Source organism: Hypomesus nipponensis, chromosome 17 (genome assembly GCF_054491055.1).
Source record: "Hypomesus nipponensis isolate SF chromosome 17, ASM5449105v1, whole genome shotgun sequence".
Lineage (NCBI taxonomy): Eukaryota > Metazoa > Chordata > Actinopteri > Osmeriformes > Osmeridae > Hypomesus > Hypomesus nipponensis.
Genome location: NC_140377.1, coordinates 9169656 through 9184685, shown reverse-complemented (window position 1 = coordinate 9184685; position 15030 = coordinate 9169656). Strand labels below are relative to the sequence as shown.

Sequence of the window (15030 nt, the reverse complement as noted above, 5' to 3'; positions counted from 1 at the left end):
GTTTGATATTCTCCAAGTTGTGGTTCTGAACAAGAACAAATACATGTTGTAATCTTGTCGACATGGCAAACATTACCAATGTTTCGATGTCATATTCTGTCTGAGAAGAAAATGGAAGGCTTATTTGGTGTGGCTGAGACTTTGGGGTGACAGTGATGGAGATATTAGAAAGCTTTCTAAGATTTCATTTCATGGAGACCAGTAGGTTAATAAATCTATATGAAATAAGTATGCAGAATAAGATTCCACAGATGGAAGGAACTATTTTGACAAGTATGAATCATAAATCTAGCTTTATCTCCTAACAGAATTGGTTTTGATATGAGGGCGTCTCAAGATTGAGACCTCATGCCATTTGGATTTTTGACAAAGCAGTCGTGCACTACTTAATTCACTCCATATATTGAGATGAGCAACTTGGGCTATATACTAAACTGTTGTGGTGAGTCAGTGTGAAGGGGGGTAAAGACTGATATAATAACAGCAAAAGTGTTTTGGGAGAATGTACCTGGATTCACTACCACTCTTCCTGCGCTGTTACCATAGAGACCCCCTCATCCCTATAGTAAGGAGCCTTTGGCTGCCTGGCTCTGGCTTTCACAGGAGAGAGGCACGGGTGAGCCAGTGCCTCCATGGAGAAGCTCAGGCACCCATGGAGACGACAGAGAGAGAGAGAGAGAGGCATTCACTTGGCTATGACAGTGTTTCCTTGGCAGCCAGTGCCCCTGTGTACAGGGGCACGTCTGCTTTTGTCACCAGGGGTTGATGACTGTGACAGAGTGACAACCAGTTGGGAGTGAGTCATTTTTAATTGAAATGAGCTCACCTGGAAAACGGATGCTTTGTAATCCTAGCTAACTGTCCTCAGTCAAAGTTCCAAAATACACCGGTACAGTAACAGTACAATAGAATTCCCAAACAGGGATTCAGTCATAGTCATGACTTGATAACCTTCCTCACAGGAGCAGAAGGATATACCTGTATGCAGCAAACATAAATAGATGATCAAACCCAAAACCGAGACTTTTCCTTACACTACTAGATGTGCCGTGTGTGATGCCGTGTGAGACGGAAACAGATCCTCTAATCATGTGGGAAGATTATGCTAATTTCGTTCATTGGATTCACGCGCATTCTACACCAACTTCTACCTCAGAAAAGGTCATATTCTTGCATGGAAAGTTGTGCTCCAATTAACACTACAAGCTCAAGGTCGGATTCCCAGTATGCAGATTTTGTACGCTTTTCTTTTTATTTGTAGCTGAACGGCATCTGCTGTGTCAAAGCCAGTGTACCATACCTCTTCCCATCCTCAAAGAGAGATGTGACAAGACACACGCTGTCAATGGATGAAAAGAGTTGTGTGTCTGTCAGTCTTCTAAAACAACTTCTCCATCAAATCCATTCTCTTGTGTCCCTTTTTTGTGTTTTGTGCATATTTATTTATTTATTTATTAACTTTTCTCTGCTTCTGTCTTGTGACAGCCTCCACTCGTGTCAGGAATTCAAGCTGGGGGATGTTCAGAAATTACTCATACTCACTGAGGTTGAACTGACGCAGTTCTTTCTTGAGTTTCTCATATCACAGTTAAACTCAAGTGGATGTGAAGCGCAAGGTCAAGAAATGAGTTAGATGCTTGTAATTGTTTGGTACATTGTGTGAGTGTATGGAGAGAGAAGGGAACTTCTGAATGCTCCTTATAAAAATGATTTTTTTCTTGCATGGAGCCTCTCAAAATACTGGCTACCTTGCAAGTTAAAATATAAATTGTCCAATATACAGTTAACCCAAGCCAGAAATAGCACTACTTCTGGGTGTAATTGAGTTAAGAAACAGAGGGGTTATTAGTTTCACATTAGCCTGGTGCATTTGCAGAGAAATATCCTGAAGCAGATGTCCCTTAAGATCAAGCTAGGGGGATGATAAAACACATTTTATAAATGTGTACATGTCTCTAGAGGACATGAGTTAATGTAGGATCTGGTCTTCCATAGAACACATGTGCAAGGACCTTGTTGCCAGGCGTCTCCTGATCCATGAGTGTGTCCTGATCAATGCTTTCTTTCTGCAGAGAGGAAATCAGAATGACGACACTGCTGGACCTAAAGAGCAGTGTGATGAGGCAGGTGCAGAGGAGCCAGTCCCTGAGGGGACGGAGGGAACCTGCAACCTCTGTCAGCAGCCCCCCGTCTCACCGCCCTGACCCTCAACCCCGCGGGTAAGTCTCACAGAGCCCGAAAGAAACTCATGCTCCTCCCACCTGACACATTTAACTTTGTCAGGTGTATACCACACAATTCTATCGTGTAGGAACTGTGGATTATCTTTCTTCATCTCTACCAGTCCCAGTATTAGGGTCATTAATGGGCACCTGTTTTTGCAGTTGGCGGAGCTTAAAGGGACAATGACAGTCTTTTAAATTGGCTGCCTAGCCATGTCATAATTCATGTCTTGTTTTTCTCAGTCCTAATCAGCTGGTACTGGAAACCATAAACTTTGTTGCGAATGTGTTTCATGGGGATGGCATCCTTTGAGAAGGCCTTGCATTAATTGTTTTCTTCCCCAAGGACAGATCAGCCATCTTAAATTCTTAGAGCCACATGCACAGTCAGACACTCGATGATTGGGTAACATACCTATCGGCTAACAAATTTATCGACCTGGCACCTTGTAACTTGTGTTTCCAGTTTGAGTTAAGTTTCTATCATACGCTATATAGATCCAAATAATGTTCCTTATAAACTAAAGCAAATTATACCTCTCTCTTATATTATTGATGAAAGCATTGAGTCATGAAAATGTTCAGTTCTATAAATACTCAGGAAGATGACTGTGCCTGATTCAAAGGCACAAATAAATCAATTGTTTCTCCAGGCCTACTTCGGTGCATCTTCCTTTTTATTTATTTTCATACTGATGTCCAATCCAAAAGTAATGGTCATGCAAACAGAGGTTTCTATAGCAACCTAAACACGTCAGTTTGTTACATTTGCTCAAAAAATACAGTTTTATTTAACGACTGTACCCACTTTATTTGAGAGGGAAAAACACCTGTGACGATGAATCCAGAACATTGGTTATTATTGTCTTAATACTGTATATAGGCTTTGAACTGGAACAGCTATTGTTTATATAGCATATTAAATCAAATGCACTCTAAATAGAATATAAAAACAGTCGATCAGGAGCTTTTGATGAAAGAGACTTTAAAGTCTATCCCTGGAAATAGGAGGCCTTCCATACATCCTGTCGGACTGAGAGTGCAATGAGACTGAGTACAGTTGGTCCTGTGTCACAGTGATGGCTCTAATGAACGCACTCACTCTTCCTGGAGGTCCAGGAGGACAGGCGTGTCTTCCTCTGTCAGCCCCCCTGGATATGCATCCCCACTGAGCCCTGAGCGCAGCCCCAAGACCATGAGTGGTGACGGAGCTCTCATCATTAGAGAACGGAGAGACTGTGTTTTTCTCCTTCGTTAACCGTAGACACATACACAGTGGCCCTGATCCTGTGGCCCCTCTCATTAGCAGCATGCAAATAAGACTGGGCCCCTCCCTGTACAGCTGACCCAAGATGCAGAGAACCCTGATTGGTGTCTTGTGAGAGCTTTGACGTCAGTCACATCAAGAAAAGATTGTTGTAAACAGCAATATTCCGAAGCAGGACATGCATAATCATATGGTTTCTCAGTGAAATTGTATTATGTCCGTGCATAGACACAGCACACCTATTAGCCAGTGATCCATGTAAAGATTAGCAGTGGACAGGAGATTATTATGCAATAGACAGAAATGTCCCCATAGGCTGTTTGTATTCTCTAATGGCTTGCTCTTTTTAAAGTGCTGTTTTATGCTTGGACAAAGGTCTTAATTATTTACACATTTCTTAAATTGTGTACTCTCAACTCATTTAAATAATTTGAACTCTGAAAAACATTTTAAAATGTTGACGAGATGATGATTATAGTGAATGGAATATAAAATCAACTGAAATGCTCTAACAACATCAATTAAAATGAGGTCATCCATACTATAATGAGATGTTCAAATATAGTTTGATAAAGACAATCTTCCCATTGCAAGTTCATAAGAGAACCATAGATTTTTTTTTAAGCAATAATATCAATATTAATCTCCACTTGATTTAATAAATGTGTCATTAAGGATTTACAGAAAGAAACTGTTCTTGCTTAGTATCAGTCCAAGGGACAAGGATGACTGTGAAGGATGTATTCAGCATCCTAAAAATGATTAACGGATAACAAGTGCTCTCTGAAGATTTTAGGAAAAACTGGCAAACATAAGAGACAGATGTTATTGCCAGGTACGGTGCATCCGGAAAGTATTCACAGCGCTTCACTTTTTCCACGTGATGTTACAGCCATATTTCAAAATTGATTCAATTCATTTTGTTCCTCAAGGTACCCCATAATAATAACGTGAAAAAAAGGTTTTTGGAAATATTTGCAAATCTATGGGAGACTAGTCAGGATGGAGGGGAAAGATGAATGCAGCAATATACAGAAACATCCTTGATGAAAACCTGCTCCAAAGCACTCTGGACCTCAGACTGGGGTAAAGGTTAATCTTCCAACAGGACAACGACTCTAAGCACACCGCCAAAATGACAAAGGAGTGGCTTCGGGACGACTCTGTGAATGTACTTGAGTGGCCCAGACTTGAACCCGATTGAACATCTCTAGAGATCTGAAAATGGCTGTGCACCGACGATCCCCATCCAACCTCATGGAGCTTGAGTTGCTGCAAAGAAGAAATGGGAGAAACTGCCCAACAATAGGTGTCATACTCTAAATACTTGAAGCTGTATTTGCTGCCAAAGTTGCTTCAATAAAGTATTGAGCACTTGTATTTCCGTTTATTATTTTTGCAAATCTATTAAGAATATGAAACTAACTTTTTCACTTTGTCGTTATGGGCTATTGTGTGTTGAATTGAGAGAGGAAAAAAATTATTTAATCAATTTTGGAACAAGACTAACAACACTTTGAACAACATTTTGAAAAAGTGAAGCATTGTAAATTCTTTCCGGATGCACTGTACAATAAATTGTAAACGTCAAGCAATAACTGCTTTACCGACAAAATTGAATTACAAATCTTCATATTTTAATTGAAATGTATAGTACCAGTCAAAAGTTTGGACACATTTTCCCATGTGTCCAAACTTTTGACTGGTACTGTACACAAACGGATACACACACACACATGCACACACATACAGATACACATCCCACGCACACACAAGCAAAACACAGGTTGGTAAAGTGTCACAGTGTTCACATCACGTACAGTACCAGTCAAAAGTTTGAACACATTTTCCCATTCCATGTGTCCAAAATTGACTGGTACTGTATGCAATTAGAATGTCTAATTCTGTTCAAATCCTGCTGCACGGGAGAAACAAAGAACCAAACTCACTCCAATGTTTGAGCATAGCTACTATAAATAGATTTGTCAGTCATTTTATGGTCCTATATACCCAAAAGGAAAGTTCTGTGACCTGGTCAATTATAAACAATTTGCTTATGAAATGCAAAACTAATATTGTCCAAGGAACTTGAAATGTATGTTTTTATTTGTGCAATTCTCCCTTAATTTAGTCTCCAGACAGAAACCGCAAGTGAAGGCATTGAATGAATAATCAAAATAGATTGGAATAATAATAAAAGGCTGTATGGGAAGAACCTGTTTCCTAGCAACATAAAATGGGACTGTTGTCTAGGTTTTGTGTGCATGTGTGAGAGGGAGAGTAATAGAGAGAATGTGGAATCGATGTTAATTTCTCAAACCTTCAAGTAGGTAAAAATTTACCAGAAAACAGAAAACAACCCTAAATACTCAATTTATTTTCAAAAATGACTTTCGGAAGGCTTATTTCACATCTACAACACCTGAATGAATTATCTGCACTCCCCCACAAATCCTGTCTGCTCAGGATTAACAAAGTAAAAGCCTGTGCCTTTCTTGTTGTCAACATGTAAACTTCCTTTGTAATGTCAGACTGGGTCCCTGGGCTGCTCTACATTTAGACCTCACATGAGTCATTTTCCTTTTTCCGTCTGATTAGATTTTCCAAAAGATTTGATATTACATGTATAAAGGCAATTTTTTTTTTTTTTACAATATGTACAGTACATGGTCACCAGTTAGGCGTCATGGCCTTCTTGCGATGAAGACTTGCCAGCATTATTACCATTAGTCTCCATCAATACCTTGAGGGTGTCTACTCCTGACCCCTGTAGATGGACAATGGGGATTTCAGTGAGCAGTGTGTTGGCTGCCGGGATGTGATGGAGGCAATAATAAAGCATGACAGGACCATGGGGACAGCCCATCAGCATAATGAGACAGATAGGGATGGAGACCGGCCAGGAGACAGGGACTGGGCTGGAGAAGAGAAGTAAAATCTTTCCATCAGAACCGGGAGCTAGGTCGGAGCTGGTGCTAGAGGCGGTTTGGTTTGGTTCAATTTGCGAGCCTTCAAAAAACTGGTTTGCTTTTCCACGGGCTAGAGAGCCACCACAGAGCCACGTCATTACGTCACTGTATACGTCATCTTTTCCTCGTCTTTCCCAGTAACGCTAGTGCAGCAGCGCCAAATCCAAACACAAAGCAGAGCCCGTCTAAAGGCTGTTTATCAATCCTAAGGCTGCAATCTGCCTGCTCTCGAGGATCTGCACACCTCAAGGTCCCTGAGGCGAGCGAGGAAGTTTGTGGCCGACCCCTCCCACCCTGGACACTCCCTGTTTCCGCTATTTCCCTCCGGCAGAAGGCTGCGGTCCATCAAGACCAAAACCTCACGCCAAAAGAACAGTTTCGTCCCATCCGCTGTTGGCCACTTTAATAAGGCCAAGGAGTCACACTGACTTTAAATCACAAGCTGCACAATGACACCCTGCACATAGCAATTTGCACTATTGTATCGTTCCATAGCACTCTGTTTTTTTAGGTTAGATTGTAAATTATGGCTACTTATATTTTACTTTTTAGTCCCCCTAGTATTAGCTAGACCCCCCTTAGTATTAGCTAGACTTTGCTCCTTTTGTATAGTTAGTCCACATATTTAAGTTTCAATATTATTTTATGTTTAATGTATGCACCTCCCTGCCAAAGTAAATTCCTTGTTTGTGCAAACATTCATGGCAAATAAAATCGCCTTCTGATTCTAAGAACGCGAGGTTGAGATGCTAGGAGAAGTTTGGCCCCACCAAATATCACTCCAAGGTTTTTGGAAAAGTTGGCAGCCCTGGTGCTTGTGTATTAGGCTAGATTTGTGTTAAACATGGGCTTATACTTAAGAAAGTTCAAAACAAACTCAAAAAGTGTTTGTCATTTCCCTCATTTGATAGGTAAGGGGTAATGTATAGAATGCCGGTAGCACCCCGCGGGTGCTGTTCGCCCTGTCGGGGCTTATTTTCCCAATAATGACCGGCGTTCTATACATTATCCCTTATTTTCCGTTGGTTACTTATTGACAGCTAGCTACTATGGCAAATAAAATTCAATTACTTGCTTTAGCTTTGGCGTTTGAGGAGCCATAGCCTGGTAACTAAGGTACAGGGCTCTCAAGTTTTGAAGACAGGCAAGAGTGACATCCCCCCCCCCCCCCCCCCAAATCAGGGGGTCAAAATTAATTAATTAATTGCTTTTTACCTGACATCTTTGAAAGGCAGCAATGATTAATGCATCCATGGCCAGGATATAATAATAAAATACGACATTACTTTAAAAGTCAGAGGAATCGGGCCTATCTACGTCTATCTATCCTGCTCTGGGTACAAACCTGCTATCTCTGACATCCCAAGCGCCGCCACTGCCAACTACGCCAACGAAAAGCTAGATATCTGTTGATGCGGGTGGCTTCTTAGTTACCTGAGGAGTGAGTTTCACCGATGCACACTGGCTACATCTATGAACTACTTGTTTTGAGCAGGTGTCAGTGAACAGGCTGTAAAACTGTTGGTTAAGAGACTCGTGAAAAACTGATGTTAATTATCTAGGAAACATTTTTAACAGCAGTCAAGCTGTCATAGTTTGTGTCAAACAAGTTGTGAATGTGTTGTAACATTAAAACAGGAGATCATGACTGTGCTCAAAGTGATGCTCGAGCTCCAGCGGTTTGCTTTGTAGGTGAACAAAACTTTCGGAAGATGTAGCAGAATCACGAAAAATTACAGGATATGCTTTTTTTCCATTGGTTGTTGCATTAAATCATACCCAGATACAATGGTACAATTTCCGATTGGCTATTGTATAGACCCTTTATTTTTTGGATTGGCTGATGAAGTGGCAGGCTCGACTCCAGGGGAGACGCGCTTGACTGCCGGTTCCATAGTGAGAGTGGGGCGGCCAGAGGAATTTTGGTTGGGTGCTGCGGCATATTAAATATATTATAAATATTTTTTTTCTGCGAGAGAAATACAATGTGTGGCGGGAGGGCGTGACTAAAGACCGAAATGAGTGACTGTCACTCTCAATGCGTGACACTTGAGAGCCCTGAAGGTAGAAGGTTACTAGGCAAGGTAAACTCGTACCTACTCCTCGTCCTGATTGGTCAGCTGTCAGAAAGGCGCTTCACGTTGTCATTCGAGTCCGAAACTTCTCCTTTGGGCTGTGAGTGTGGGGCGTGTTTCAACCAAACTCATCAAAAAAAATGCCTCTTCGCTCAATTGGATATACCTTCAACCAATCAGAACAACGTAGTATGTTTGTTGAAAACAAATTCAACCCAAGTGCTCTTTGGCTCACGTGGTTGATTCCATTACTGTTGATCATCTATCCATCATCGTATAAAGCCCGCCCTGACAATATGATTGGTCCGAACAGCTCCTGTTCATTTTTCCCAAAACTAGCGACCCCAGACCCAACCTCCCAACCAATTTTTTTTGTGGGCGAGGCTAAGTTGGTCTGGCAGCCAGGTTAGGCCTTTGGCTGTCGAGAAAAAGAACTGGTTCTCTGGCTCCAAACCAGGACCCAAAATTTGTATGAGAAAGCTAGATAGTAGGGGTAGTAGGGGTAGGGGACAGAAGTGGCAGGCAATGTTTCTTGCTTCTGCTCATGCCAGAATTTTTTTTTGTGCAGGAGGGGGGATGGGTGGGGACGGGTAAGTGAGGCTGTCTCCCAAGGTGTTTTGCTGTTCCAACGACTCCCTTGTTCAATGTGACTTTATCACCATGGTGACTAGGGCTATGAAATTAGCAAGTGGCACAAATCCAAGGATTCACACACACAGAGAGAAAATAAAAACATTTTGTATCTCCCTAGGATCTCTTCATTGCGGTAATAGATTAACATGGCCGTAGTATAGTGTGAGGTCATTGTGTAGCCTAATATTACTGCAGAACAATAAAGCTCCAGAGAGGATGGGCAGTGATGTGAGACAGTTCAGTAAGATGGTTCTTTTTCATACGTGACAAAAACACAGGTTGCTGCGTTTTATCTGCTGTTTACACAGGTCAGAACAAAGCAAACAGACAGAGACTTTATTGGCAGACTATTCCCTTGGCCTCTCTGCAGATAGAAAGGTAATGCGATTCCAGCTGACCTAGTGTTCATCTGTTCTATAGAAGTACTGACTACCACTCAATTCCACTCAATAGAATAGTTGTAGTTGTGATTGAATGATTATCTGTCACCGGTTGTGATTGACAGCCCTGCCCATTTTACAAAAAGATATACGCGAGTATATTGTCTATGCTAGGCTCCTTTTGAACTTGTCTGGAAAAGCATGTTATGTTTTGCCTTGGTTCTAAGGAAATGAAAGAGACTTAATCCAGTGTAGTCTGTCAATATCAGAACTGAAATACAAACATGTTTCTCTCTTAAGAGTATTTTTTGTGTCTCTTTCCTTTTTGTTTCCAAGGGCTCCAGAAGGGAAGGGGGAGTTCTTTGAGCGCATGAACAACATACTCCAGAAGCAGGAGAAAATTCTACATGCTCACAATGCTGAGGTAAACCCTCTCCTGGTTCTTCTCACGCTCTTCTCCTTCTCCTGTGGAAATATGATAATGGGTAGACATGGGGGATGCACATGGTCAGCACCCCCCCCCCCCCACGCCACAAGGCCAAGTATGACGTGTGTGGACAGAAGGACAAGGTTGAGTAGAATGCTCAAAAGGCTGGAAGTTCAGCTGTCACAAGCTGCTCTCTGCTATCTCCAGCCTCCTCACTGCCCACGCCAGACGACGCAGACTCGCACTCATTGGGCCCTATTAAGAGGTTTATCTGAGAGCACTTGATTCCTATAAGCTTCTGGTATTAAAGTGGTGAAGAACAGGCCAAAACATGGATCTCTGTGATACCCATTGCCTTTTGAGTTATGCTATGTGTGGCAGGACTGAAAGACACAATGGGCCTCATTCACCAATATCTTCCTATGTTATTTTTTAGATTTGTCCTTAAAGTTCCTAAGAAAAGTCTACGTGTGATTCATGACGTTTTCCTAAACAGCAGAATTTTGCGCAGGTGTGGTCTTAGAATGATGAATCCCAATATGTCGTAAGTTGAAAGCTCGTGCCCCGTTGCTCCTTTATAGCATAGGTAAACACCCCGTAAATTCCCATAAAAGGGCATGAGATGGCAGGGCGAGATGTCAAAAAGACGTGGTAAAGGCGGTGGAGGCCTCGACAAAAGACAGAAAAACTTTCGTAATTCTAAAGTGAAGGTACAGCTTCAAGAAGTTGGCGACAAACAACACATCATATGGCATCAGCGGTGGATACAAAGCAGTAAATAAAACTGATGCATGGAATGCAATTACTCATGCAGTGAACGCTGTATCTGGAGAAAGGTGCAGAACTGATGAAATGAGAAATAAATGGTTTAACTTGAATCTGAATTCTGAAGGAAAAAAAACTTTTCAAAACATAGCGTAGAAGACAGTTGACTGTTACAAGTATCCATGAGGACTGCTCTTGGTAGCCTAAATCGTCCCAACAGGTACTCGTCACTTTCTGCAAATAAATTGGTATGGTCACGAAAGATGCGTTCCCTCCTCCGGGCATGATCTGCAAAATTTTGCAGCAGCATTAAATACGCCATTGTTGGTGTTGTCCTAGTGTGCGGAATAAGCCTACTTTGGGCCTATAAATACTGTGATAAGTCATTTATTATTGGAAGGCAAGTTTCCCCGTAAACTTAATTGATGTGAATTGAAGGCAAAGCAAGGCTAGTTTATTTATAGGCCTAAAGCACAAATGAGCAGAAATGTAAGTGTAGTGTGTATTTATGAAAACAAACAAAATTGTGTAAAATAATGACAATTATCAGTTGCAATAAAGAGAAATATTACATTTTTAATTAGAATGGACGAAAACGGTATAACTACTTGCTTTTGCGCAAACATTGCAGCTCTCAATTGTGTGTAAGAGTGCTCTTGGGTGTGCGTAAATTCTGTTCTTACCTAAGAACAAATCCCAAATAAGAACATTGGTGAAGGCCAGAACCTTCGTGAAAACTGCGTAAGTGGGATTTAAGAACAGTTTTTAAGAACATCTGGTGAATGGGGCCCAATGTCTTATGTCTGACTGTGACTTCCCCTTACGCCGTGACCGTATTCAGGCTGTCATGGTGATTTTGGATATTGTCTTCTGAACTTTGTGAGCCCTGAGTTCTGTCCCCACAGTGCCAGGGAGGGAGCAGCACTGCAGCCCCACCCCCTGAACACATTGACCAGGTCTTTGTACCAGACAGAGCCAGCAGGAGGGAGGTGAGTGGGTTTAGGTTCTGACCTGGCTATGTTCAAATCAATGGTAGAGCAATATAAAATGAAAGCGAATACAGATTTTTTTTATGTGTATGAAATGGACAACGATACAATGGTTTTTGCATTTAAAAAAAACAATTGCATGAGGCTGTATCTAATCATGTGTTTGGGTATGGTTTTCCTCAGCTGGACCTCTTGTATGAGGAGGCAGTGTACACAGTGGTGAACAGGGTCGGAGTGCCTTCACCGGAATATGTCGCCGGAGAAGGAGAGATCTTCAGCTACTTGCTAAAGGTAGCCATGCACATCAGGGATTGTCATCATGTCTGAAACACAGACAAAACAAGGGTTTAAAATGACTACGCATTTTAAACTGAGTGTTCCAAATGATCACAGTCAAATGTATCATAAAATTCAATCATAAACCGGGAATAATAACACTCGTTTTTGTAATAGGATGTCTCTTAAGTTAGTGTAGATGTGCTTGCCTCAGATCTGATTAAACATCAAAGTCCGTGCCTACCAAGTATCGATGTTTAGCTGTGATATAACAAGTCAGACCCTGTCACTCTAACGCTGGCACATCCTGTCGCGCCTGGCTTGTGGCTCTCAGTAGTGAGGTAGCTGACATGACTGTCTTTGAAGTTCTATATGGGGGATGAGATCTGTACAGCCATCTTGTTCTGCTTCATCGCAGGGCTAGTTAGTGGCAGAGGCAAACAGCATAGACATTCTCACTATGAGCTATACAAACTCCATGACCTTCCCTGGGTGTCTATCGCTAATATGCTCACAGACGCATGAGCCTCTGTGGCACAGTGTGACCTTTCCTTCTCCGCCCCTCTCTGTCAGGTGTTTGATCTGGGTCAGGAGGAGCATGACATTACTCTGCAGAGAGTCCAAGAATCCAAGGTGAGATGCTTTGTTACTTTTTCTTCATGTCCTTCGCTCGTTTCGTGTTGCTTACATGTTTTCTAACACCCAAGCAACTATCGTCGACCGCTATAAGACTGGAAGGGGGCCGTGTCCAAACGACGTGGCCGCTATTCATGGTGTTAAGACATTTTCCTCTTCCCGATACAAGGAACGTTCAATAAATAAGGGCCTGGTGAGATATAATGGAAAGATTAACAGCTAGTACCTGAACAGGCAGGAGTCTCTTTCGTCCATCTGGCTATGAGAAACCTTTCAAGTGTCTGAAAGAGATGCTGGGGTCCTTCTGCAAGGCTTCTTAAAAGACTGAAAGATATCGTGCCATTTAAACACTCCTTTTTAAAAGGATCTCAGCCTTCACATGCACAGCAGTCTCTTTCCACCTTTCTGGTACACAATGCCAGGCATGAAGCATCTGACAAAGAAAACAGCCATCGATTACATTTCCTTGACAGACTCCTGCAGCACATGCACATGCACCTGCTTTCTATACCACAGTGAAAGTGCAATAAAAAGAAGCGTAATCAAATGTATTTGTATAGCCTTTTTTACATGCAAGCATGTCACAGAGGGCTTCACATACGCCCATAGAACTGCCCCTCAACCAACCTAAACCCTCATCTAATCTAGGGTTCAGTGTGCGTTCCACACTTACTGGTTTGGTATAAATGTTTATTGACTAATGGGTGTCTGACTACATGGGCGTACACTTTATTTTACAGAGAGCCAGCTTCTCCCTGAGGGTTTCTGTCATGAAAGGAAAAAATCTAATGGCAAAAGATGCAAACGGTAAGAGATTCATTCTTTTGCCCATTTTCATCAAAGAGGAATGTTTCTGTAAATTAATCTGTAAATGTGAGCATTAAATTAAAGAGGGTCATTAAAATGTAATGTAATGTTTACATAAGGTATTTAGAAAGCCTTCGTCATCTTAATGAGTGGCAGTACAGGATAGATTAACCTGGTCTGTTCTTGGAGGGAGTAAGGCTTGCATGACTTGGTGTACTCAAGTTCTTCAAAGGAACTGACTGAAGCTCTAGACTTGTCATTTGTTCATAAAGCTTTCAAGTTATCCCACTGCCCAGAGCATTGTCTAAAAGACACTGTTGGATGATTGCTTTCTCTTTCTGAACCCCAATTGAGTGGAACCTCATTATCTAATAGCACTGGTTTGGAGTGCACATTAACCTTTCTTCTGTGTTCACCGGGGGGCTGGGCAGGGTACAGCGACCCCTATTGCATGCTGGGAATCCTGCTGGGTCAGAGTCCACGAGAGACAGAGGAGAAAAAGGAGAGGAAGTTTAGCTTCAGGAAGAGGAAGGACAAACTGGAGAAGCGTTCCAGTGTCAAGGAAGTTCTGGCTGCACGCTGCATCCAGGTCACTGAGGTCAAGCCTGAAACCCTCAACCCTGTTTGGAATGAGCACTTTGTCTTGTAAGCACTGCTTCCGTCTCGTCCGTCTGTGAGAGGTTTGGTGTGCTTGTAGGAAAAACTCCACAGTTGATGATCTGCCCGTTTATGATGTTCTCTGATTCACAACTCACTGTGACTGTTCACAGGCTTTCTATCACCAATACTGTGAATGACATGATGACATGAGTGTTTTCTGTGTTTTTTTACATTCGTCCTTCATAGCGACATTGATGATGTCCATAGCGATCTACTGCATCTAGACATATGGTATGTTCACTCAGAAGTCTGGTCTACAGGAAGACTAAAATTAGAATATTTTGACGGCCCTCTCTTGAATTTGATCTGATTTAATGCTGGGCATAGGACTATCTGCTAACCTTTGATCTTTAATTTCCACAGGGATCACGATGATGATGTCTCGGTGGCTGAAGCCTGCAAAAAACTGAATGAAGTCAGTGGATTCCGAGGAATGGGCAGGTGAAATATTCAAAACTTAGTACAGACATACACATGTACACTTTGAAGGTTCTGACCCTCTGTGGTCGCTTTACAGGGAAGTTAAAGGTTCTTTATTATCAAGACACAGAAGATGTGCTGATCTCTTGGATGTGTATTTCTGTGGTTTGTCGTTGCTTATCTCACCAGGTACTTCAAGCAGATTGCTAAATCGGTTCGGTCTAATGGAACAGCAGCGTCTGGGTCCGAGGAAAATGCTGATGACTTCTTGGGGTGCATCAACATTCCTCTAAATGTGAGTCATCTAAATATACAAGAACGTTGGGCCTGACCTTTCCTTGTTGGTTCCAGGGGTCTCATTTATAAAACTGTGCGTAGGATTCTTACTAAAAGTGTACGTACGCCCAAAAGCCTAAAATGGCGTACGCACACAAAAATTCAGATTTATAAAACCGTGCATACGCACACCTGTACGCAATGTTCCCTTTATAAATCACAGATTAC

General features: G+C 42.0%; 1 protein-coding gene across 1 annotated transcript in view; it reads left to right on the top strand.

Annotated features, from left to right (window-relative positions):
• The window catches only part of baiap3 (BAI1 associated protein 3), a 30615-nt gene that overhangs the window by 3681 nt on the left and 11904 nt on the right, over positions 1 to 15030 (top strand). The window contains exons 3-12 of the mRNA XM_084678765.1: positions 2073 to 2219; positions 9883 to 9970; positions 11644 to 11727; positions 11911 to 12018; positions 12577 to 12636; positions 13380 to 13446; positions 13878 to 14091; positions 14293 to 14337; positions 14470 to 14547; positions 14716 to 14821. Coding sequence (XP_084534891.1) covers positions 2086 to 2219; positions 9883 to 9970; positions 11644 to 11727; positions 11911 to 12018; positions 12577 to 12636; positions 13380 to 13446; positions 13878 to 14091; positions 14293 to 14337; positions 14470 to 14547; positions 14716 to 14821 — 984 coding nt within the window. The 5' untranslated portion in view covers positions 2073 to 2085. The remainder of the gene's footprint in view (positions 1 to 2072; positions 2220 to 9882; positions 9971 to 11643; positions 11728 to 11910; positions 12019 to 12576; positions 12637 to 13379; positions 13447 to 13877; positions 14092 to 14292; positions 14338 to 14469; positions 14548 to 14715; positions 14822 to 15030) is intronic.